The sequence below is a fragment of the Pelodiscus sinensis genome, chromosome 7 (genome assembly GCF_052426305.1).
Source record: "Pelodiscus sinensis isolate ZL-2025 chromosome 7, ASM5242630v1, whole genome shotgun sequence".
In the NCBI taxonomy this organism is placed as follows: Eukaryota; Metazoa; Chordata; order Testudines; family Trionychidae; genus Pelodiscus; species Pelodiscus sinensis.
In genome coordinates, this window is record NC_143058.1 from 56,195,652 (window position 1) to 56,218,158 (window position 22,507).

Below are 22,507 nucleotides of genomic sequence, written 5' to 3' on the forward strand. Positions count from 1 at the left end.
ATCGGGGCTTTTTTGTGGAAAAGCGCGTCTAGATTGGCACGGACGCTTTTCTGGAAAAAGTGCTTTTCCGGAAAAGCATCTTGCCAATGTAGACGTACTTTTCTGGGAATACTTTTCACGGAAAAACTTTTCCGTTTTAAGCATTTCCAGAAAAGGGTGCCAGTGTAGATGTAGCCTAAAGGTTGGACGAAGTCCTATCAAGTAGCCCTCCTCTTTCTTCCTTTTATTTAAAATAACCTGTTTGCCTTTCCTGGGTTTCCGCCCCTCATGTCTGTCACCCTGCCCGTGGGCGCCTGTGGCGGGGGGGGGGGGGGGGGGGGGCGTGTTTCACACTTCAGTCAGGATCTTGTGGCTCCTGTGCTCAGCCCTGTGCCAACTACGCACCGCGCCCGTGTCCTGCCGCCTACGTGCGACCCGGCGGGAGCTCGCGCAGCATCGCTACTCGCTGTAGCCGCGGTGCCTGGCGCCTCTGTCCGCGGCCGGGCCGGACCCCCTGTCACGTGGCGGCAGCAGGCGCGCGGGGAGGGGGAGCGCGCGGCCCCGCTACTGCTGGCCGCCTGGGCGGGGCGCACAGGGCCCGGCAGGGAGACCCCGCGCTGCAGCCAGCCCGCCCCTCCCCCGCTAGTGGGCGGGGCCCGAGACCCCGGGCCTGGGAGCGTGGCGAAAGGCCGCACGCGGTGCTCGATTGCTCCCGTCTGTCCGGCCAGGGCGCGCAGTTGCCGATCGATGGGCGCGGGGCCGCCATGCTGGACTTCGCCATCTTCGCCGCCACCTTCCTGCTCCTTCTGCTGGGCGCCGTGTTCTACCTGTGCCCGGTACGTCACCGCCGCGGGGGGGGTCTCTCCCTGTGCCCGGTATGACGTCACCGCCGCGGGGGGGGGGGTTCTACCTGTGCCCGGTACGTCGTCACCGCGGGGGGGGGGGGGCTCTACCTGTGCCCGGTATGTCACCGCCGCGGGGGGGGGCTCTACCTGTGCCCGGTATGCCACCGCCGCGGGGGGGGCTCTACCTGTGCCCGGTATGCCACCGCCGCGGGGGGGGGCTCTACCTGTGCCCGGTATGTCACCGCCGCGGGGGGGGCTCTACCTGTGCCCGGTATGCCACCGCCGCGGGGGGGGGGCTCTCCCTGTGCCCGGTATGACGTCACCGCCGCGGGGGGGGCTCTACCTGTGCCCGGTATGTCACCGCCGCGGGGGGGGTTCTACCCGGTACGTCACCGCCGCAGGGGGAGGGGGGCTCTACCTCTGCCCGGTACGTCACCGCCGCGGGGGGGACGGGGCTCTCTCTACCCAGTTTCTTCTGAGGGGCAGGGGGTCTTTACTAGAAATGTGAAATCCCAATAAATCACCTGGTCACTGGCTACCTGTCAACATCCCTATGTTCTACCTGTCAGACTATTTAAGGAAGAAAGAGCCAGTGAGAGAAAAACGATTTTGTGCTGTCATGAAATTATTAAGTTGATGAAGATTTATAAGCCTGCAAATTGGTCTTTTCGGCTGATATGAAAAGTTGGAAGCAATAGGTCAATTGATGTGCAAATGCTAATTAGAGATGTTAGATAGCGTGTAATTGGCTAGTCATATAACCACATCACATTTTAGTGGCTACACAACTATTTGATGGTCCCCAGGGGCGGGGCTGGCAGCCAGTGCTCTTCTGGCCCCACTCCTGGGGAGCCCCCTGCTATCAGAGGCAGCAGCACGGAGTGGCATGAGGGAACAAGTTTGCAAGGGGAGCCGTTTAAAAATGACTTTCTGTACGGACTAGCTCTGCCTGCCACCCCACACTGCTGCCTCTAATACAGCAGAGCCAGGGAATGGGGCAGCTCCCGCCTCACCCCCTACCCTCACTTGCATTCCACTGCCTCTGTAGGAGGTATCAAGGGAGGGGACGGGTGAGTCCACAGAACTGACGTGCTTGAAAGCCGGTTCCCTGCTCGTATCAGCCACCATCTGCCCCCCTCACCTTCCACGTTGCTGCCTCTCTATCAGAGGCAGCTGGGGGGAGGGGGGGGAGAGGTGAGCAGGCAGATCCAGTGCTCATGGGGAGCCAACTTTTAAAACAGCTCCTCACAGGCCCTGGCTCTTGCTTTGCCCCCCTCCCCTGCCCTTGCTGCCTCACTGCCTCAGATATAGGACTTTGAGCATCAATTTTCTTTCTTCATAGGCTTCTAGACAAGCATCAGGTATCCCAGGTATGACTCCAACCGATGAAAAGTAAGTGGCTTCCTCCTTTCTGTTCATTTTATTGACCCTTCATTACATATTTTATATGATATTTTTCGTAGATATGTGTTTTTATTCCTGTTACTCTTCTATCAGAGATGGGAACTTGCCAGACATTGTAACCAGTGGTAGCCTGCATGAGTTCCTGGTGAATCTGCATGAGAAGTACGGTCCTGTTGTCTCTTTTTGGTTTGGAAGACGCCTTGTGGTCAGCGTGGGGTCCATTGATCTCCTAAAACAACACATTAACCCCAATAGGACATGTAAGTTTAATTTGCTTTCTCTCCAATTAATTTCTCTGTTCACTTTTACTAGGTTGAAATCCTGGCTTCACTGAAATAAATGGGAGTTTTGCCATTGATTATGAGGAGGGAGGGAGGATTTCATTCATGGTATTTAAAAGAGTGAGATTTAATTTGAAACTGGATGAGTGGTCTAAGCTTGTGTCTCTGCTCATGCTTATAGAGATGGCATTTAAGTGATCAAACATACCTTCCTGTTTCAGTACTTTTGGATGGGAACATTTGAATTTTTTGTTTCAAAATGACTTTTCAAAATATCTCTTTTTATTTAATTAATTTTATTATAAAAGGTTGAAAGGTGGGCTTATTGGTTAATCCAAATGACTACACACCCACCCACTTACCCCTTGCTGACTCTGTATCAAATGCAGCAAGAGGGGAGGCAGGAGCCAGTGCACATGCCATGCTGGCTCCCCATGCCTGCTGGTTCCTGCAGAGCCATCTGCCCCTCTGCTGCCTCCCACAGAGACAACAGCACAAGGGGCAGGCGGGACCTGGTGTACACAGAAAGCCAGGTTTCAAACTGGCTCCCCGTGGGTATCTGCTCCTGCAGAGCTACCTGCTTCCCTCCCCCCTTGCGCTGCTGCCTCTGTATCAGAGTCAGAAGCAGGGAGGGAGCATCAGGCGGGAGCTGGCTTTTAAGGTGGCTTGCCATGCATGCTGGCTCCACAAAGCCCCCTACGCCCCCCCTTGCTGCCTACCACAGAGACAGTTTAGGGGGACAGGCAGGCTTAAAAGCCAGCTCCCCACAAGCACCAGTTCTGTGGAGCTATTTGCCCCCTCTCTGTGCTACTGCCTCTATTAGAGATGGCAGCGTGAGGTAGGGACAGGTGGGATGCTGGAGCAGCCTCTGTTAAACAGGAACTCCGGTGCCCCGTGGACGGGCTGCTGCCACAGAGCAACCTCTGTCCGCAGCGGGCCCAAGCTCTCTGCGGACAGAGGCTGCTCTATGGAATGCTGGAGCAGCCTTAGTCTGCAGGGAGCTCAGGCCTCTGGCAGACAGGGGCTGCTGCCACCCCATGTTGCTGCCTCTGTATCAGTAGCAGCAGTATGGGGTGTCAGGTGGGAGCTGGTCTGTGCAGGGAGCCGATTTTTAAACCAGCTCATCTAGCAGACCGTCTTTTAGTAACCATGTATCTAAAAATTGTTGTGGCTATATGATTACTAAAATAACTGATATCATCCTTAGTTTTCATTAATCTTATTAAACTGGTAGAAGGAAATTGTAGCCTGTAGTGGTGATGTCAGTGTTTTCCCCAAAATATTTATGCATGACAGATCTGACATGCAGTCATAATCTACTATAAGCCCATGGAGTAGCTTCTTGGTGGTAGTGTGTGCACTTGTTTGTATGCGCTTTTGCCAGAAGGGAGTGATTGGCAGGAATGCCATGCAGTAAAGCACTTTGCAGAAGGAGTCATCACCAGAAGGAAGAATTACCGAGCAACTTGCTCAATAAGTTGAGTGCTGCAGCTATTGAACATGGCGCTACTCTTGTTCATTCAATCCATTATTTTTTGAAGTGGTCTGTTGAGTGAGATCTACATTTAAAAAGATGGCAATATGGTGTGGGAGCCTAATGAGAAGAGGTTGTGGATATGGTAGTGGATTAGCACTCAGGACACTGATTTTATTCCTGGCATGGCTGCTGACTTGCTGTGTGAACTTAACCAAGGCATTTTTCCTTTTTGTCTCCATTTCCTGGTGCATCCTTTTTCTGTTTCAGTGGCAATCTCCTTAGGGCAGAGACTGTTTCTTACTATGTGTCTGTACAATAACTAGTATAATGGGGCCCTGATGTTGGTTGGGACCATTAGGGGTACTGTTTTATACCTTTCATGGCATTTCCTTGTGCCAAAAGGGCTTTGATTACATTGCCCCCTGCCCATCCTCTGGGGATGCTGGCTGCACTAAACAATTACAATTGGAACACACCCAATTATCACTCAGAATTGCACCATATCAGTTCTTCCATCAAAAAAGTGTAGTGAGGGAGGAACAAGCTTGTTATGGACATTGATTTAATTAACAAATTTGCATCTGTTCCTAGCACTTTAATAGCATTATGCATAAGAAACTGCTGGCAGAGAAATCCAGAGTAATTCTTTAACCGAAGCCAAAACAGTAGTGTGGAAGTAATAAATGTCTGTATGGGTATGTCTACACTACCCTCCTAGTTCGAACTAGGAGGGTAATGTAGGCATACCGCACTTGCAAAGGAAGCCCGGGATTTGAATTTCCCGGGCTTCACTTGCATAAGCGGGGAGCCGCCATTTTTAAAACCCCGCTGGTTCGAACCCCGTGCAGCGCGGCTACACGGGGTACGAACTAGGTAGTTCGAACTAGTCTTCCTAGTTTGAACTACCGTTACTCCTCATTTCACGAGAGCTAGGAAGCCTAGTTCGAACTAGGAAGCCTAGTTCGAACTACCTAGTTAGTGCCCCGTGTAGCCGCGCTGCACGGGGTTCGAACCAGCGGGGTTTTAAAAATGGCGGCTCCCCGCTTATGCAAGTGAAGCCCGGGAAATTCAAATCCCAGGCTTCATTTGCAAGTGCGGTATGCCTACATTACCCCGCTAGTTCAAACTAGCGGGGTAGTGTAGACATACCCTATAATTGTGAACTGATGCAAGCTAACTGATTGCAGGAGTAGGTGGGGAGTGAAATTATTAAACTGCATTGAAAAGTTGAAAGGGCTCTGTAACTTAACAGGACACTATTTCTCATAAGAGACTTGGCCCCTCTCTGCAGATGGGTAAGAGGAGTAAGTATGAGTAACAATAGTGCAATAAGAGCACATTAGTGTGGCACGTGAGGGGTTGCATGAGACGTAATGTTATAGTTGAAAGCAAAAAAATCTGGAATTAGATATCCCTGTATTGTATGGTCACACAATTTTTGCAGGTAGTACACATCCCAGTGGTCCTTCATGTTGACTGACACCTCGTGTGCATGTCTGCAGTGCTAGTGGGTAAAGCGAGGCCACAGAGCAGTAGAAGAAAGGGGAAGGACAACACTGTGTCCATACCTCTGTCTGGACCTCCATGCCATGAAATAATTGATTCTAAATGAACTTGTGGAGCAGTAGAATAGCAATTTTATATCCATGAGGTAAGATGTAAACAGATTGTAAGTGAGGTGGGCTGAAAACTAATTGAATCGTATGTAATCAGGTTGTAGTGTCATCTGATGATATATCAAGTTGATGACATTGTCAGCCAGCGGCCTTGTAGGAAGTTATAATTTATTATTGCAGTTCTCATAAAAATGGTGAGAAGAGCCAGTTGACTGTTTATGTAGCATAGCAGCTCTCCACTCCAAGGAGACAGCATTGTTATACTAGGAGCAAGATGGTATATTGTCACATGGAGGGTCCAGTTCTGGGTCCCAGATTTCATGGAACAAGAGAAGTTTAATCTCGTTGGAGACAGTTCCTGGAAGAAGGAAATGTCCCAGATTGCTATCAACTTAGGAGCATCACTGACCAAGTTCAGAGACAAGGGTGCCCTAGTTTGGGGACCCTTTGAGCAGGGAAGACATAAAAGGCAAAATGAGGAAGTCCTAAAAGTTGCTCTACATTTCCCCTTTCTTCCCCTCCCCACAAATCTGTTTTGACTGATATTTCAGATTCTTCCTTTTTGTTTTGTTTCAGCGGATCCCTTTGAAATGATGTTAAAATCCCTATTGAGGTACCAATCTGGACTTAGTGGAGATGCGGGGGAGAGTCACCTGAGGAAAAAGCTGTATGAAAACGGTGTAACCAAGTGCCTGCAGAGTAACTTTGCTGTCATCCAGAAGGTGAATTGCTTGATTTGAAGGCTTGCAATTTGCAGGCCAGCATGTAACATTTTCCCGAGGAGGCAATCTGTCGTCTTTGGCTGAAAGTTTAATGGGGATGATGGCTGAAGTAAAGAAGCAGAGAGAAGATTGGTGCTGGAATCAGAATCACATGCAGATTTTGTGAATGTTTTAAAATCTCAATATTCCTGACCCTGAAATACCTCTCCATAATAATAAGAGAAGTAGCTTTCCAATGTAGGTCTGATCTTTTATTTACTTACGTTTGTTCTCTCACTCAAAGTCCTCCAGATATTTTTCCAAATAACATTTTACGCATTCCTGGCCTAAGATTGGCATATTTGAGGTAATTTGCACAAAATTTTGCTAGAAACTAGGAATGGGTTACGGGATAAATCACTTGATTACCTGTTCTGTTCATTTCCTCTGAAGCACCTGACATTTGATACCTGTTAGGAGACAGGATACTGGGCTAGGTGGATCGTTAGTCTGACCCTGAATGGTCATTCTTATGTACTTTTCCGTATATCCATGTTGAGATGCAAGACTTCGGGGGAAAAAAAAAAGGTATAAATCATCCTTGCTGCTAATGCTGTGGTGGGCAACCTGTGGCCCACTAGGGTTCTACGTGCATCCTGCACCTCCGCTCTGCCCATTTCAGAGGCGGAACACTGCACTAGTCCTTATCCACTAATTGAATTGTCGATGAAAATCCCATCGATTATTCAATTAGTTAATTAATTGAAATTGAACATTCTTATTCCAGCTGACTTTATTTGTAACAGTATTTGATAATTTTCACAGAGAAACATAATATTTATAGTGGCAGTGTCCATTTGATTAAATAAATATAGAACATAAGAATGGCCTTATTGGGTCAGACCAAAGGTCCATTTAGCCTAGTACCCTGTCTTCAGACAGTGGCCAATGCCAGATGCCCCAGAGGGAATGGATAGAACAGGTAATCATCAAGTGTTCCTTCTCCTGTCATCCATTTCCAGCCTCTGACAAACAGAGGTTAGGGACACTATTTCTACCCATTCTGGCTAATAAGTATTGATGGACCTAACCTTCATGAATTTCTCTAGTTCCTTTTTGAACCCCGTTAAAGTCCTGGTCTTCACAACATCCTCTGGCAAGGAGTACACAATCAACCTGTGGAACTATGTGAAGAAAAACTTCCTTTTGTTTGTTTTAAACCTGTGTAATATAATAGGGGGTCTGGGGCACCTCTAAAAGGGTCAAATCAGGGTGAATTGCTTATAATTAGGGCTGCTTACGGTCCAAGATTGGAGGTCCTTCTTATAAGGCACCCAACCAGTCAAACAGAGCACTTCAGCTGCCAATCTGGTCAGCAAGAAGTTGCACAAGCAAATGTCCTTAGACTCCCCATCTTTACCTGTTCCACAACCAGCACCCACCTTACACTGATGAAAGTAACCAACTCCAATCTCATCAGCTCCAAACAGGTTTTCCCAGTCCCAAAGGACCAGCAAGAATTCCCAGGCAATTTATATCTTAGATCAGGGCTACTCAACACGCGGCCCATTTTTTTGTGGCCTATGATGCTGTTTGGGTTTATGGTGCAAGTTGGATTGATATGAGTTTTAGTAGTTACATTTCTGCACTGTCATTGCTCGTGGAAAGTACTGTCATATGGGTGGAAATCAGGTAAATGTTGCATTTTATGAATATCAGCAGAACTGACTTAAATGGGGCCTGTGTGTTGTGTAGTCTTGCCTTAATCTTTGTATTTGTGCCCGTCAGTGTGAAAGAAGATATTTGCAAGTATATGCAACCACACTTAAGTTGCCATCCTCAGCATGTGCTGTGAGTATCATTGTGGCCCCTAAGGCTTCCAAAGTTGAGTAGCCTTGCCTTAGATCTTACACAAAAGAGCACTCTGTGCCCATCCTTTAGAAATTAAAATCTAAAGATTTATTAATGAAAGAAAGAAAAGGTCAAGAGGAGGATGGCTAAAAAAACACACTATGTACATCAATCACCAAGATCTTGATGCAGGCTCTTAGCAGAGATCTAACAAACTGCTGGCTTAAAAGTCTCTGGAGTACGTCCTATGTTAGGATGGCTCAGTGCTTCTTCCCAGCTGTCTGTCTATAGCAAGGATGCTTCTGAAGTCATGCAGGATTGAAGACCAGATGGAGGCATTCCCAGGATACTTTTATAACCTTGCCCATGCAGAGGGAAATCCATTGTTCTCCTGGGTGATGGTACCTCCCAAAATGGAGCTGATCACATGATCCACATACTCGTTTATGTCCTTTCTAAGCAAGGAGCCATGGAGTATCCAGGTGAGCCCTTCTCAAGCAAGGGACCACTGTGTGCTCCTCAGTGTCAACTGGCAACCCTTAAGAGTCTGTCCATGCAGCATTGAGCAAGTGCCCCTTACAATAGGTGGTCAATGCCTACTGCTGTCTCCAAGACAGAAAACATTTAAAATATAAATACAAAGCCCATATTCATAACACACAAAGATCGTACAAGTATATGAGTAGCCAAGACAGAGCCAGACTAGCATAAGCTTTCATTTGACACCTCTCATGGCCCACTTTGCACCGAATTTGGGGCAAACCCACAATAGTGAGTGCAACAGCCTACTCACATTAAAATCTGATAATGTGACAACTGACCACCTATTAATTTCATTTGGTGGCCCCTAGTTCTTATGTTATGGGAACAAGTAAATACCTTTTCCTTATTCACTTTCTCTAGACCTGTCATGATTTTATAGACCTCTATCGTATCCCCCCTTAGTCTCCTCTTTTTTAAGCTGCATAGTCTCAGACTCTTAAATCTCTCTGCAAATGGGACCCAATCGAAACCCCTAGTAATTGTTGTTGCTCTTTTCTGAACCTTTTCCATTGCCATAGATTCCTTTTAAGATGAAGCGACCACGTCTGTACTCAGTATTCAAGATGTGGGCATACCATGGATTTATATAGAGGCAATGGGACATTCTCTGTCTTCTTCTCTATCCCTTTTTTAATGTTTCTGAACACTGTTTGCTTTTTTGACTGCTGTTGTGCAGTGGGTGGGTATTTTCAGAGAACTCTCCACAATGACTCCAAGATCTCCCTCTTGAGTAGTTATAAATTGTGGTTAACGCAGTATGAATATGCTTCTATTTGCATTAGCTCAGTACATTTAGAAGGGAGGACAGGGTTCAGTTACATTAATTTCAAGTCATTAGACCCAACTCTATGTCCAGAAGGTGGGAGCAGGGCAGGATGCCACATGTGATACACAGGTGCAGAGCTCTTCTCTTGATTCACCCTGTGTCAACCAGATGTTACCTCCAGCACACAGGTAATTGAAATAACTCATTGAAGTATTCCTTTGTGGTAGCTGGAGGAGGCTCAGAGGGGTTCTATTGGGCAAAATCCTAGAAATAGCCAACCTTAGCTGGAACCTAAAGCTAAGGTTTTCTGTTGTTTAAATAATAGTTTTAAAAAAACTGCTGCAGGCTGGGGTTCAGTTTGAGGCATATCCAGTGTGTGGCCTGTGAGGAGCTGGGTGAAAATACTTCCATCATAAGATGTGTTTGTAAAGAATAATGGAGTGAAGTCGTAGGTCAAGGAGACTATTGTAGCTTTCTGATTTCTTTTCTTTTAGCTGTCTGAAGAGTTGCTAGCAAAATGGTTGTCCTTTCCTGAGTCTCAACATGTGCCCCTTTGCCAGCACATGCTGGGCTTTGCCATGAAGTCTGTTACACAGACAGCAATGGGCAGTAGCTTTGAAGATGATCGGGAAGTAATTCGATTCCGCAGAAACCATGATGCGGTAAGTCTCAGGAAGAACCAGGAATGTTCTACGTCCTATCAATTTTCCAGTTGATGGCAATGCATATTTTAGTAATGGGTACAAAACATTGGTACAGAGGCCTTCACCTTGGAAGTTCAGGTTGGTAGATTCTTAAGGCAGGTAATTTCTCTGCTATTTTGTCCCAATTAAACTTGGTTAACCTAAAGAAATAGCTAATAGATATATATTGTAATTTGTGGAAGGTTGGAGTTTTCTAAAGCACCTATAGGAACTGAGCACGTAAATGACTTTGAAATCTGATGGCATTTGAGTGCGTAACTCACTTAAAACTCTTTTGAAACTCCCATACCAGTTCCTTGATCTATGGTCCTTTCTTAAACCCTCTGTCTTCAGAATAAAGAGGGCATCTGAGGTAACCATAGTTAATCCAAGTAAATGATCCACATTTACAGAATCAACATGCTTGCTACCTGCAAGAGTAAATATACAAGACTGGTATTTTGTGATCAGGACACATGAGTTGAAATTGGGAATCAGTGCCAATTATTTTGTAAAAGATTAAAAGAAGCTCACTGATTACATGCTATTTAGATCTTATAAGTAAATGGGCCTCTGTTACTTTGAATCTTGTGCCATCTTCCTTTGACCAGCATATCTTGGATCCTTGAAAAATATTGGGTGACCTATAGTAGGATGGTATAGGATAAATGGGTTGAATGTGTATTTTGGGATACTATGGCTTGGAAACCTTTGCTTCAGTCTCCAGGAAGTGGACACATTGGAAATAATTTTCAGAGGTGCTGAACACCTCTTTAGCTGAAGTCAGTGAGAGCTATGGTACATGGCAATTCTTTAAACTGAGCCCATAGTTTTGCACTTTTCTGTTAGACGCAATCTCTGAGACCTGCCACCTCTGGGGGATTGCTTCCACTTCATCCAGAATGCTAATGGGCCCAAAGATGGGGAATTGAGGGTGGAGCTGATAAAACTGAAACCCATTGAGTCAATCAGATCTGATATGGGTCTCTTAAAAATAATCTGCAAAGTCTTGTTTTTAAAAATTGGGTTTGTAACCTTGCTTGCTTCTCTATGGATAAATGAGGAAGACAGAGGATTTCTTATATCTTTATAAATATTAGGAATGTTAAGTTTAGTTTTCCCAGGTTTTGCTAGACAAATGCCTGAAATGACTCTGGAATGTACATTGTGAGCTTTTGCACCTTAACAGAAATGATGTGGGTGATGAATCTTTAACAAAGATTGTCTTTCTCCAAGATCTTCAATAGCCATTGGAATTAAATGTGTGTTAATGGAACCAAAGAATTTTACAGTCTAACCAAAACCTCTTCCTCTCAATTGCTCAGCTCTCCCTCTCTTCATTGAGTCATGTCATAATTGTATTAATTGCAGTTACTTAGACTTGGGCTACCAACCAAGCCTCACAGATTCCAATCAGTGACTTACAAATGAAGGTCCTTCTTTCTCCCACATCTTTTTTTCCAGTTGTAATTAATTGCTATGACTGCATCATCTCAGTTCTAGCAGCTCTTTGCAAAAAGCCTTGGAAACACAGCAGCATACCTAATAAGGCCGTTTTCTATTTGGGCCTGCTACAGAGAAGGGGGATGTCTTGTGTGTTCGTGCATGTGCACGCACATGCGCACCTATGTCAAAATAAAGTTAGCAGCAGTCCTAGCAACTTGTGACTTGGAGGGTAATGGAATTCATCTGTACCTCTTTCAGATCTGGGCAGAAATTGGAAAGGGTTTCTTGGATGGGTCACTTGACAAAAGTGTGACCAGGAAAAAGTCATATGAAGATGGTGAGTTTTTCCACTCCCAGCTCTCACCTGTCTGCTCATTCACACAGCTGTGATTAATGTGTTTGAGGTAACTGCCACATGAAGGCTATGTCTAGACTGCATCCCTCTGTCGACAGAGAGTTGCTAATGAAGCAGGGATTTAAATATCCTGTGCTTCAATAGCATAAACATGGCCACCGCTTTTTTCAAAACTGAGCTTTTTTTTAAAAAACAGCAGTCTAGATGCGGATCTGCCAAAAATAAACCCTTTTTCGACAGATCCCGTAAACCTCATTTTTTGAGGAATACAGGCTCTATCGAAAAAGGGTTTATTTTCGACAGATCCACGTCTAGACTGCCGTTTTTTTTTCGAAAAAGCTGTTTTAAAAAAAAGCAGCCATATTTATGCTAATGAAGCACGGGATATTTCAATCCCTGCTTCATTAGCAATTTCGATGTGCCTAATCTACATCTCTCTATCGACAGAGGTGTAGTCTATACACAGCCAAAGACATTTGATTTGCCCATATTTGTGTAGGTATTGGCTTTTCTGTGGGTTGTTTTCACCATCATATCTGAGCACCTAGTGTACCTTATCAAACGTATCCTTCCTGTGTGTAGTGATGTTTTATCATATTTATTTTACAGACAGGGTCCAAAGTTGGGATATAAAATCCCATTTAAAAAGTTAACTGGTTAAACATACTAGTTAACTGGTAAACTGGGATCCTGCAGCAGGAGGCCTAGCCAGGCTGGAACAGCTCCCACCCATAGTGCAGGTCAGTCACAGCTTCAGGCTGGCTGGGCCTACCAGGCAGCAGAATGCTCCAGCCAGGCAGGGCCTGCTGCACCAAGCCATGGGTGGGGGGCTGCTTCAGCCCAGCCAGGCTCGCTGCACCAAGTTGGTAAGGCAAATACTTTACTGGGTAACCAGTTAACCGGTTGACCCTTTACATTCATAGTCCAGAGAGTTTAAATGACTTGTCCAAGATCACACAAGAAGCTTATAGCAGCTGTGGAAATTGAACTCAGATTTCCTGAATTCTTGTTGATGACTTAGCTCGGGGTGGGGAACCTAAGGCCCAGGGCCTGGATGTGACCCTTGGCTTACATAAGAACGGCCGTACTGGGTCAGACCAAAGGTCCATCTAGCCCAGTAGCCTTTCTACCGACAGTGGCCAGCACCAGGTGCCCCAGAGAGGGTGGACCGAAGACAATGATCAAGCGATTTGTCTCCTGCCATCCCTCTCCAGCCTCTGACAAACAGAGACCAAGGACACCATTTTATCCCCTGGCTAATAGCCTTTTATGGACCTAACCTCCATGAAATTATCTAGCTTCTCTTTAAACTCTGTTATAGTCCTAGCCTTCACAGCCTCCTCTGGCAAGGAGTTCCACAGGTTGACTACACGCTGTGTGAAGAAGAACTTTCTTTTATTAGTTTTAAACCTGCTACCCATTAATTTCATTTGGTGTCCTCTAGTTCTTCTATTTAGGGAACTAATAAATAACTTTTCTTTATCAGCCCTCTCCACACCACTCATGATTTTATAGACCTCTATCATATCCCCCCTCAGTCTCCTCTTTTCTAAACTGAAAAGTCCCAGTCGCTTTAACCTCTCCTCATATTGGACCCGTTCCAAACCCCTAATCATTTTAGTTGCCCTTTTCTGAACCCTTTCCAAGGCCAAAATATCTTTTTTTTGAGGTGAGAAGACCACATCTGTACACAGTATTCCAGATGTGGGCTTACCATAGTTTTATACAGGGGCAATAGGGCTTGCTTGGATCCAGCCCCTGAGGCTCAGGGCTCCTTGTGCTGTGTGTTTTAAGGATGTTAGTCGAAATTCTGCTTAGTTAAGCTGATGTAAAATTGCCTTTATTAGAATTATACCAGTTTAATGGCAGTATGGCACAACAGAGCAAACTCTGATCTCCTTCATTTTGTGTGTAAGTATTGCTGGGATCCCCAGGCAGCTTGTGAGAGGAAGGAGGTTTTGTCCTGAAGGCAATGGCCACAGGACTTGAAAAATAAGTTATTTAATCTGTCTCGGTGCCCCATCTGGTAAACGGGGATAATAAATCCTTCCCTTTCCCCATCATTTGTCTCTTCTATCGGGACAATTGTTTCAGCAGGGGGCTGTCTCTTACTATATGTTTCTCCAGTCCCTTGAACAATGGGGCCTTATATTAATCAAGGTGTTACAACAATGTGAATGATCAGTAGCAGTAATTCTATAGGCCATACAGATTATGAGGTCTGGGAGAAGTGTAAGAATGTTTTGTGGGGTGATTGTTAAACCCAGAATGTTGTTTGAACTTGTTCTCATAATCTGAGCTATAATACTTATGTGCCTTAGCATATGTTGCAAGATCACTTTAATGTTTGACTCATGCGTTTTTAGATGAATAACAGTAAACTTGCAAATTGACACAAAGTAACATGCTTAGTAGAAAGTCTTCTTCTGTCAATGGACAAAGAGTGGACAGCTGATCTGAAGGGCTGGTTTGAAAGATAGATTCTAGAAAAATCCTCTGCTGCTTTGGGAGGGTGACCAGCTTTTAAAATAATTTGTGTTCATGAAGCTCTGATGGAGATGGAAGCAGTTTTAAAGAAAGTCACAAAGGAGTGGCGGGGCAGGAACTTCAACCGACATGTCTTCATAGACTCCTTAATGCAGGGGAACCTGAGTGACAAGCAGGTATGTCCAACTATCATATATGTACAATAACACACTAATCTAGTTTCACTAGATCAGTTATTAATTACATCTTAGCATTTGATTAATTATTTCATTTTTTTTAGTCCATATTAATCACTAGAGTATAGCATATTAATTTTCCTCTTCTAATCTTTAATTGCATTATATCTTTGGTAGCTTTCTGTCTTGCTGCTGTGACACAGTGGGGGGTGCTGTCTACTTTGTAACCTTGTGTTTCTGCCTGTCTGTATGGTGTTGTGTGATTCCCAATGACTCACTCCAAATGTGTATTGGCTGTAGACACCTAAGGGCCAACCTGAGAATATGTTTCCCAGAGGGAGAGACAAAGGAATTTAGGCGGGGACTGTGACCAGGCTGGGGGGTAGGACCGAGGAGTTGGGGTAGTCTCCGCTGGGCTAGGATGAGGAAAGGAGACTGAGAGCAGTGTGACAGACCCAGCCGGGTTCACATTGGCCCCGGGGGGACGATTACCCGCCCGGGCATGGAAAAGGGTGCCGCAGGCGGAAGCGGTGGGGCCGATCCCAACTGGCCAGAGTGAGAGCGCGGGGGAGCCTGGCCAAGCCCGCGGCGGGGTAGGTGGAGCCTGACCCGGCCTGCGGGAAAGCGCCCCGGCGGGGGGGGCAACCCGCACTAGGGGGCGGAACCCCGGCCATGCGCCGGGGCGAGCGTAGAAGGGAAGGCGGGGGGGGCAGAGCTAACCCCCCTGACATCACTCCCCGGGCGCCTTGAAAAGCGGCCGGAGGATGCCGGCAGCGGGGGAGCAGGGAGGTGGCCACACTGGCTGCCCGGAGCACCAAGCCTCTCGCCCCCTGGGCAAAGAAGAAGGAGGATGGCTCCAGCGGATCCCGGGTCCTGGTTGGACGGACCTGGCAGCTCCGGCGGGGTGAGTGACACAGTGGGCATCCTGTGGGAGAGCCTGGAGGCACCTGTGGGCAGGCGAGTTTAGGGCCACTGCCCCGTCTGCCGTGGAGTGTGGCTCATTGACACCATACTCCACTTAGGGCCCCAGTCTGGGATCCAGAGGAGAGGGAGGGCCCGGGTCCCCCACTCCCCACATCCCCCACACACGAAAGCATCCCCAGTAACCTAACCTCCTGCGACGAGGGCAGGGTGAGGACAGTCCATACAATACGCAGTTGCATAGGGCACCAATGGGTTTTTCTGTCCTTGTTCTGTGACTCTGCTTCCTCTGGAGTTAACATAAAAGTGAAAAACCCTTCCAGATCTACTGGTGGAACATTGAACCTGTGAAAGAGCCATCAGGCATAGGGGCACCCGTTTAACGGTACCATTCAGAGCCCTAGAAATCCTAAGGACAGCTTTGTTTGGAGGCTTTGCATTAGGTATGAAAAAAAGAGAATTACAGAATAGTGATATTAAAATGTGTTTAATTAAGTCATCATGTAATTGTTGAAAATGTCAGTGGTTACATGCAGGGTGCAAGCAGCTCCTGCCTGCCACCCAGCGCTGCCACCTCTTTATCAGAGGCAGCAGCTCGGGGGCAGGCAGCTGGCGCAAAGGGAGGCTGGCTTTTAAGTGGGGAGGGGCTCATCAGTTAACCATGTGAACAGTTCCCTTTCACACCCCTAGTAAGGAAACAGAAGTTAACAATGGACAGAGCATGAATTCACAAGTGTCCTTATAATTAATATGTGATAATCTAATGTGCTATGAGATTAAGAAATAGTAAGAAGAGTAATGTATGTAATAAGCTTACAGCTTTGCTTATTGGCACTCTATAGAGTATTAACTGCTTTGAATCTATATAAGGATTGACTTGTAAAATTAGTAAGCCTATCATAAAGCATGTGATACAGTGTAAAATATAATGCACATGTTAAGACTTTTTTAGACTATGTCTATACCGTAAAATCTCAAGTATAATGTGCACTTTTTTCCCCTTTTTTTAGCATCAAAGTCGGGGTGCGCATTAATTATAGGAGGTTTTTTTAAAAAAGATTTAAACTCACCCTCGGCAGGCACGAGCTGGGGTGGGGGGCAGGCACGGGCTGGACGAGGGGGTCGGCAGGCGTGAGCTCAGTGCGCGGACAGCTGGGCGGGGGAGGCTCCCCCGACAGGCACAAGCTCGGCACGCCGGCAGCTGAGCGGGGGGAGACCCCTCCCCCCTGGCAGGCACGAGCTCAGCGTGCATGAGCTCACCTGGACAGAGGGGGACCCTGCGGCAGGCGTGAGCTCAGCTGAGCAAGGGGGTACCCCGCAGCAGGCGTGAGCTCAGCGCATGCACGAGCTCAGCTGGGCAGGGGGTACCCCGCAGCAGGCGTGAGCTCAGCTGGGAAGGGGGCCCCGTGACAGGCGCGAGCCCCTTCCTTCCTATGCATACCGTAAAATCTTGAGTATACAGGCAATCCCCGACTTACGTGGATCTGACTTATGTCGGATCCGCACTTACGAATGGGGCTTTTCTCGCCCTGGAGCTCGCGGGCGGCGGGACCGCCCAGAGCGCAGTGGTCCCGCCACCGCGTCCTCCGGGGCGAGAAAAGCTGCTCCGGGTCTCCCTGGTGTGCTGGGGGGACTCCCCAGCACAGCAGGGAGACCCGAGCAAAGCCGCACATGCGGCGGGACCCCGCTGCCCGTGCGGCTTTGCTCCTGTCTCCCTGCTTTGCTTGGGTCTCCCTGCTGTGCTGGGGGGGGACTCCCCCAACACAGCAGGGAGACAGGAGCAAAGCCACAGAGGCGGGGGACCCAGCCGCCTGTGCGGCTTTGCTCGGGTCTCCCTGCTGTGCTGAGGGGGACTCCCTCCTAGCACAGCAGGTAGACAGGAGCAAAGCCGCAGAGGCGGCGGGACCTCTGCACCTCCGCGGCTTTGCTCGGGTCTCCCTGGTCTGCTGGGAGGGGAGGGGGTGCAGCTAAAGCCCCTCCCTCCCCCCCCCCAGCAGACCAGGCTTTTGTTGCAGGATGCCTGGGGTAGAGCAGCTGGGGTGCTGCTGCGTTGGTCCTGCGGGGACCTACCCGGCAGTGCCCCAGCTGTTCTGTCCCAGGAGTCCAGATTCAGCCGCTGTTGAAACTGATCAGCGGCTGATTCCAGGAAGCCGGGGGCAGAGCAACTCTTCCTAGGGCTTCCTGTAGTCAGCAGCTGATCAGTTTCAACAGCGGCTAAATCTGGAGCCAGTTCCGACTTACATACAAATTCAATTTAAGAACAAACCTATAGTCCCTATCTTGTACGTAACCTGGGGACTGCCTGTAATGGGGGTGCGCATTATAGATAAGAGTTTAGTTTATTCAAGAATTCTGACCTTTAAAAGGCAGATGCACATTATACTTGAGATTTTACAGTAATCTGATTTATAATTAAATACATTGGCATAGTGGCGCACCCTGACCACACCATACACCCGAGCCTGACCCACCTCTGTTGTAGCTGTATGAAATTCTAATAAAGAAACATCAGGGATGAGTCCAGATTTTCACTGAGTTTTTTGGATTCCAGTGGACTGGATAAAGTGAGAACTGGATAAGCCAAGTGGTAAAGGTGTTGGTGGGAGTCCCAAAACCCTTCCAGTGGGAGCACTATCGTGGGAGTCCCATCCTTCTATGCTGGATTTTATGCTGTCTGAGTTAGTGTGGTGGAATGGAAGATTTGATTTGTCATTAAATTCTTTAACGTTTTTTCTGACTCCGTACCCCTGAACCAGATTTTGTTTTGTAGATCCTGGAAGACACGATGATATTCTCTCTGGCAGGGTGTGTAATCACTGCTAATCGTAAGTAGTGTAAGCTTTCAACTCCGTAACAAACTTAAGGGAACTAAGCTATACTGAAAATAACATGGTGAGATGAGACTTATTTTCATGTAAAGAAAAAAGCAACATCTGCCTTCCTTTTTCTTTTCACCAGAAATGCATTCAGACAGGTATTTCTAAACAGAGTTCTGTGTGAGTGCCCCATTCTAGTTAGATAAACGTAAAAAACAAGGTTTTTTTCATTACAGATTAACATGGTTACCCCTCTGAGGCCATTCTAGTTAATGAGTTCTAGTGGATTGAAGTTAAGCTGCTGTAGACAGCCCTCTTAGAATTTCCTGCTGCTGTTCCTGACTTGGGCTCAAAACCCAGCCAGCTGATGCTAAATTAGATGAATCTGTACCAAAGAGAAGCATCCCAAAATGATCATCTTTTGAAATAAACTTTCTTGCTCTTGAAGGATTTAGAACAGTGAAGGGAACCTTGGTTAGTGAGGGGGCTGCATGAGTGGCCCTCCTTCATCACAGTGGGCTACAAGACTGTCGTAACCAAGATGGTCTCCCAGGATAGGCTAGTTTTGCTAACTTTGTTTGTTTGCCTGCCTAGAATTTCTGGGCTGTGCTGAATGAACCATAGCAGGGCTGTGGAAACCAAGAGCGTGTGCAGTCCATGCACACCTCACTTCATATACCCTTGCATACCAGTAGGAAGAAGACTACGGGGATGGAAACCAGCATAATCTGGCAACCCTTCGCAAGGCAATACGAACATAAGAACGGCCATACTGGGTCAAATCAAAGGTCCATCTAGCCCAGAATCCTGTCTGCCGACAGTGGCCAATACCAGATGCCCCAGAGGGAGGGATCACAACAGGTAATCCTCACGTGATCCCTCCCCTGCCACCCACCTCCAGAGAAACAGAGGCTAGGGACACCATTCCTACCCATCGTGGACAATGGTAAACAAAATGTATCCTGATTCGCACATAGAACCCATGTGCAGCCTACGTGCTGCAGGTTGTCCACCACTGAAGTTACTTGTATTCTTATGAGAATTATGAGAGAAGTAAACAGAAATGAGAACTGATGGAAACCTTTTGGCTGCACAAATTGTCACTATGTTGGGGAACTTTTCTAAGCTAAATGTGCAGGATCAGGAGGTCCAAAGTCATCCACTTATCTGGAATCCCTAAAACAATCTCTCAAATATGGTACTCAACCGAGGTATTGAAGGGTATTGAAAGTCAAGTAGCAAAGCTTACATAAAGAGAATGTCACTGAGACAGGAAATGCTTTCTACAAGTGTTTTGTCTACATAATTTTCTGATGGGATCCTCTGTACAACCTCAGGATAGCAAATGACAAAAGCCTGCTCACTCTTGCTTCTTGTGCTTGGAAACACTACTTCACATGGACTTATTTCATATTAGTGCCGTCTGTCTTGGGTAGTGTATCATAAAAGTCTACTGCTGGATACACAAAGGACCAGATCCAGCCACATGGTACAGGGAGCTGTTATGCACCCTTTATGCCACCTAAATCCCACTTGTACAAAGAGATTCAGCAGAAGAGCGATGGGGGTGGGGAATGACAGTATTGCTGCTACCTTCCCACTGGAGTGCTGAGAGGGACCAGCTTTAACCTCTGCCTTGGACAAAAAGAGCTCTATTGAGGGGGAGTGCTAAATCAGTCACATTGCTTCCCTGGCCAGCACTGCCACTCTTGTGACCTACCTGCTAGAGAAGAATTTTGGCAGCTTTCCCCACATGTGCTGGAGTTTCCCTTTGGCAGATTTACTCCTCAGGGACCTTTAGTTTAATCTAGCCAGATTGTCTAAATTCTCCAGTTACCTTTGCAGAGCCAATATGTCTGTTGTAGAAGTTGTGCTCTTGGGAGTAGGGTAATAGCAGCAGTATGGAGTGGTTAACCCTTCTTAACACTGTCTAGTCTCTTCTGTGCAAATTGTGGAGCTGTGAGACTGTAGCACCTCAAGCCGATTAAATTACTGTTTCCTTCTTGATCCACTGATTTGATCATTTTCAAGTTTGTCTCCAAGACAGGAAAAGGGATTCTAGACTATAGTATCCCTGTAGTACTCAGTCCTATTATTCAGTATAGATTCAACAAAGTCTACCAGGTAAATTCTATACAGCTACATTTTATACTTCATACAGATGTTACTCTTTCACATTTTCATTTCTTGTCTCTCTCTAATGCCTCTTCGCTGCATTAGAAGAATAAATTGCAGATATAAAGAACAGGAAAACTGGACTTGATTTGTCCCCCTTAAATCAGGGGATGGATTTGTGGAGCCAGCTCTCTCCTTGTTGCTTTCTTAGTGTGCACCTGGGCAGTCTATTTCCTGACGACATCAGAAGAAGTCCAGCAAAACCTCTACAAGGAGGTGGATCGAGTTCTTGGAAAGGGCCCACTTACACATGAGAAAATTGAGCAGCTCAGGTGGGTCCATGTTAAGAGTGAGAGAAGCACTTGAGCTAAATAAGCTGTCATTATCATCCTGCATGCCGAAGGCTGACTTATGTCCATGGTGGTGAAAGGAGGGAGAGCAGCAACACTGAACAGTGTGTCTAGGGACTCTGAGATCATGCCCAACAGAAGCCCAGGTAGAGTTTGCTTGGGGTCATTGGGAACTGGTTTGGGCCGCTTGACAAGATGCTTTGTGGTGGGTTGGGGAACTGTGCTCTGAACCATATCTTGCCACTCCTTTGAGCAGGAAGAAAGTTGATATCCTTGGTTGATGGCAATGTACAGCTTTGGGAAAGCCCAAAAGGACTGAATAGGAGAGAGACCTTTTCTTTAGGGTTACAAACACCCTACAAAAAGCAATGGAGTATTATATCTCTGAGGTAGAATTCTACCTCAGATGGTTTAAAAAAAAACCACCCTGTAAAACTCTATTCAACAGGGTAGGTTTTTAGACAGTTTCCCTAGTGCCATATTAAATTTCTACAGAACTTGCTTAGTTTCAACTTTGTGAATAAGAGTAATCTAGATGTTTACAGTATTGCCCTGTCAGGAGCGGGCCCTCTTATGTGAAGTGCAGTACAGGAGGCCCCTGACTTGCAACGCGATTGGTTCCGGAGGAAGTGTTGTAAGTTGGGGGTGTCGTAACTCAAACCCGCATTTACGGTCGTCGTCGTGCGCCATCATAAATGCAGGCCAAGGACGTAAGTTGGGGGTTTCTGGTCCCTTCCACACTTACAAAAATGATAGTAAGAGCGGAGGGCCGGAACTCGGGTGGTTGCATCTCGGAGGCCTCCTGTATAAACATAGTGCCTACCCTTTTTCAGCCCTTAAGTGCTTGAGTCAGAACCTAGGAGAGAGTATTCACAGTATTCAGGCCCTCCTTCATAGGTGTGGTTGGGAGCAGTGAGGATATGACTGGAGGTGGTGGATGAGGACAGGAGACAGGAGTCTTGGTAATGTCCCTAAAGTGTATGCCTTGGTGCTCAGATGCCATAGTACTAGACACAAACTTCAGAGTCACTTCAGCCACTGGTGGAGCATTCCTCTGCAATCCCTGCTGCAGCTGTGGTAGGAACCAGTGGAACACTGGAATAGTGTTGTAGAGAGAGCGTTTTAGTTTTGCCTTGATTATGCTTATTGTGTAGCTGCCAGTTAGCCGGCCACTGACCTAAGGCATTTTTTATAACCTCCCATAAAAAGACTGCAAATGTGCCAGTATTCCTCATTGAATGTGTCCTGGAAGCAGCTCTGGGAGAGGAGTTGTGATCCCAGATGCAGAGGGTCAGGAGGTCAAGGGCAGCGTTACGCAGAAGAGCCGTTCCTAACAATGCAGAAACATGCACTTGCTTGTCTCGGAAAAAGATTTATTGGCACAGACTTCTGGTTGCAGGTACTGCCGGCAGGTCCTGTGTGAGACGGTGCGGACAGCAAAGCTTACACCCATTGCTGCACGGCTGCAGGACCTGGAGGGAAGAATTGACCAGCATATTATCCCCAAAGAGGTAGGATAGAGCTGGGAGCTCAAATTTTCCCTCTCCTCTTTCAAATTCTGAAGTTCCATTACTCTGGAGAAGGGGAATACTGTACCCAATGACTGACAAAACCAGATTATTTCTCTAGCAATCTTACACCAAGATAACAGTTTGTATTTTGGTATATGTGCAGTTTAGCTTGGAGCCTAAAAGG

General features: G+C 46.9%; 1 protein-coding gene across 3 annotated transcripts in view; it reads left to right on the forward strand.

The window, feature by feature from the left end:
* Nucleotides 1–444: 444 nt before the first annotated feature.
* The window catches only part of CYP20A1 (cytochrome P450 family 20 subfamily A member 1), a 36,191-nt gene continuing 14,128 nt past the window's right edge, over nucleotides 445–22,507 (forward strand). The window contains exons 1-10 of one of the 3 annotated variants that reach the window (XM_075933794.2): nucleotides 445–815; nucleotides 2,167–2,216; nucleotides 2,322–2,488; nucleotides 6,179–6,324; nucleotides 9,958–10,125; nucleotides 11,851–11,929; nucleotides 14,495–14,610; nucleotides 18,302–18,356; nucleotides 20,674–20,794; nucleotides 22,212–22,323. In XM_075933794.2, coding sequence (XP_075789909.1) covers nucleotides 744–815; nucleotides 2,167–2,216; nucleotides 2,322–2,488; nucleotides 6,179–6,324; nucleotides 9,958–10,125; nucleotides 11,851–11,929; nucleotides 14,495–14,610; nucleotides 18,302–18,356; nucleotides 20,674–20,794; nucleotides 22,212–22,323 — 1,086 coding nt within the window. In that variant the 5' untranslated portion in view covers nucleotides 445–743. Of the gene's footprint in view, nucleotides 816–842; nucleotides 899–1,161; nucleotides 1,177–2,166; nucleotides 2,217–2,321; nucleotides 2,489–6,178; nucleotides 6,325–9,957; nucleotides 10,126–11,850; nucleotides 11,930–14,494; nucleotides 14,611–18,301; nucleotides 18,357–20,673; nucleotides 20,795–22,211; nucleotides 22,324–22,507 lie in introns of those variants that run through there. The other 2 variants (XM_075933793.2, XM_075933795.2) reach the window with 2 other exon arrangements.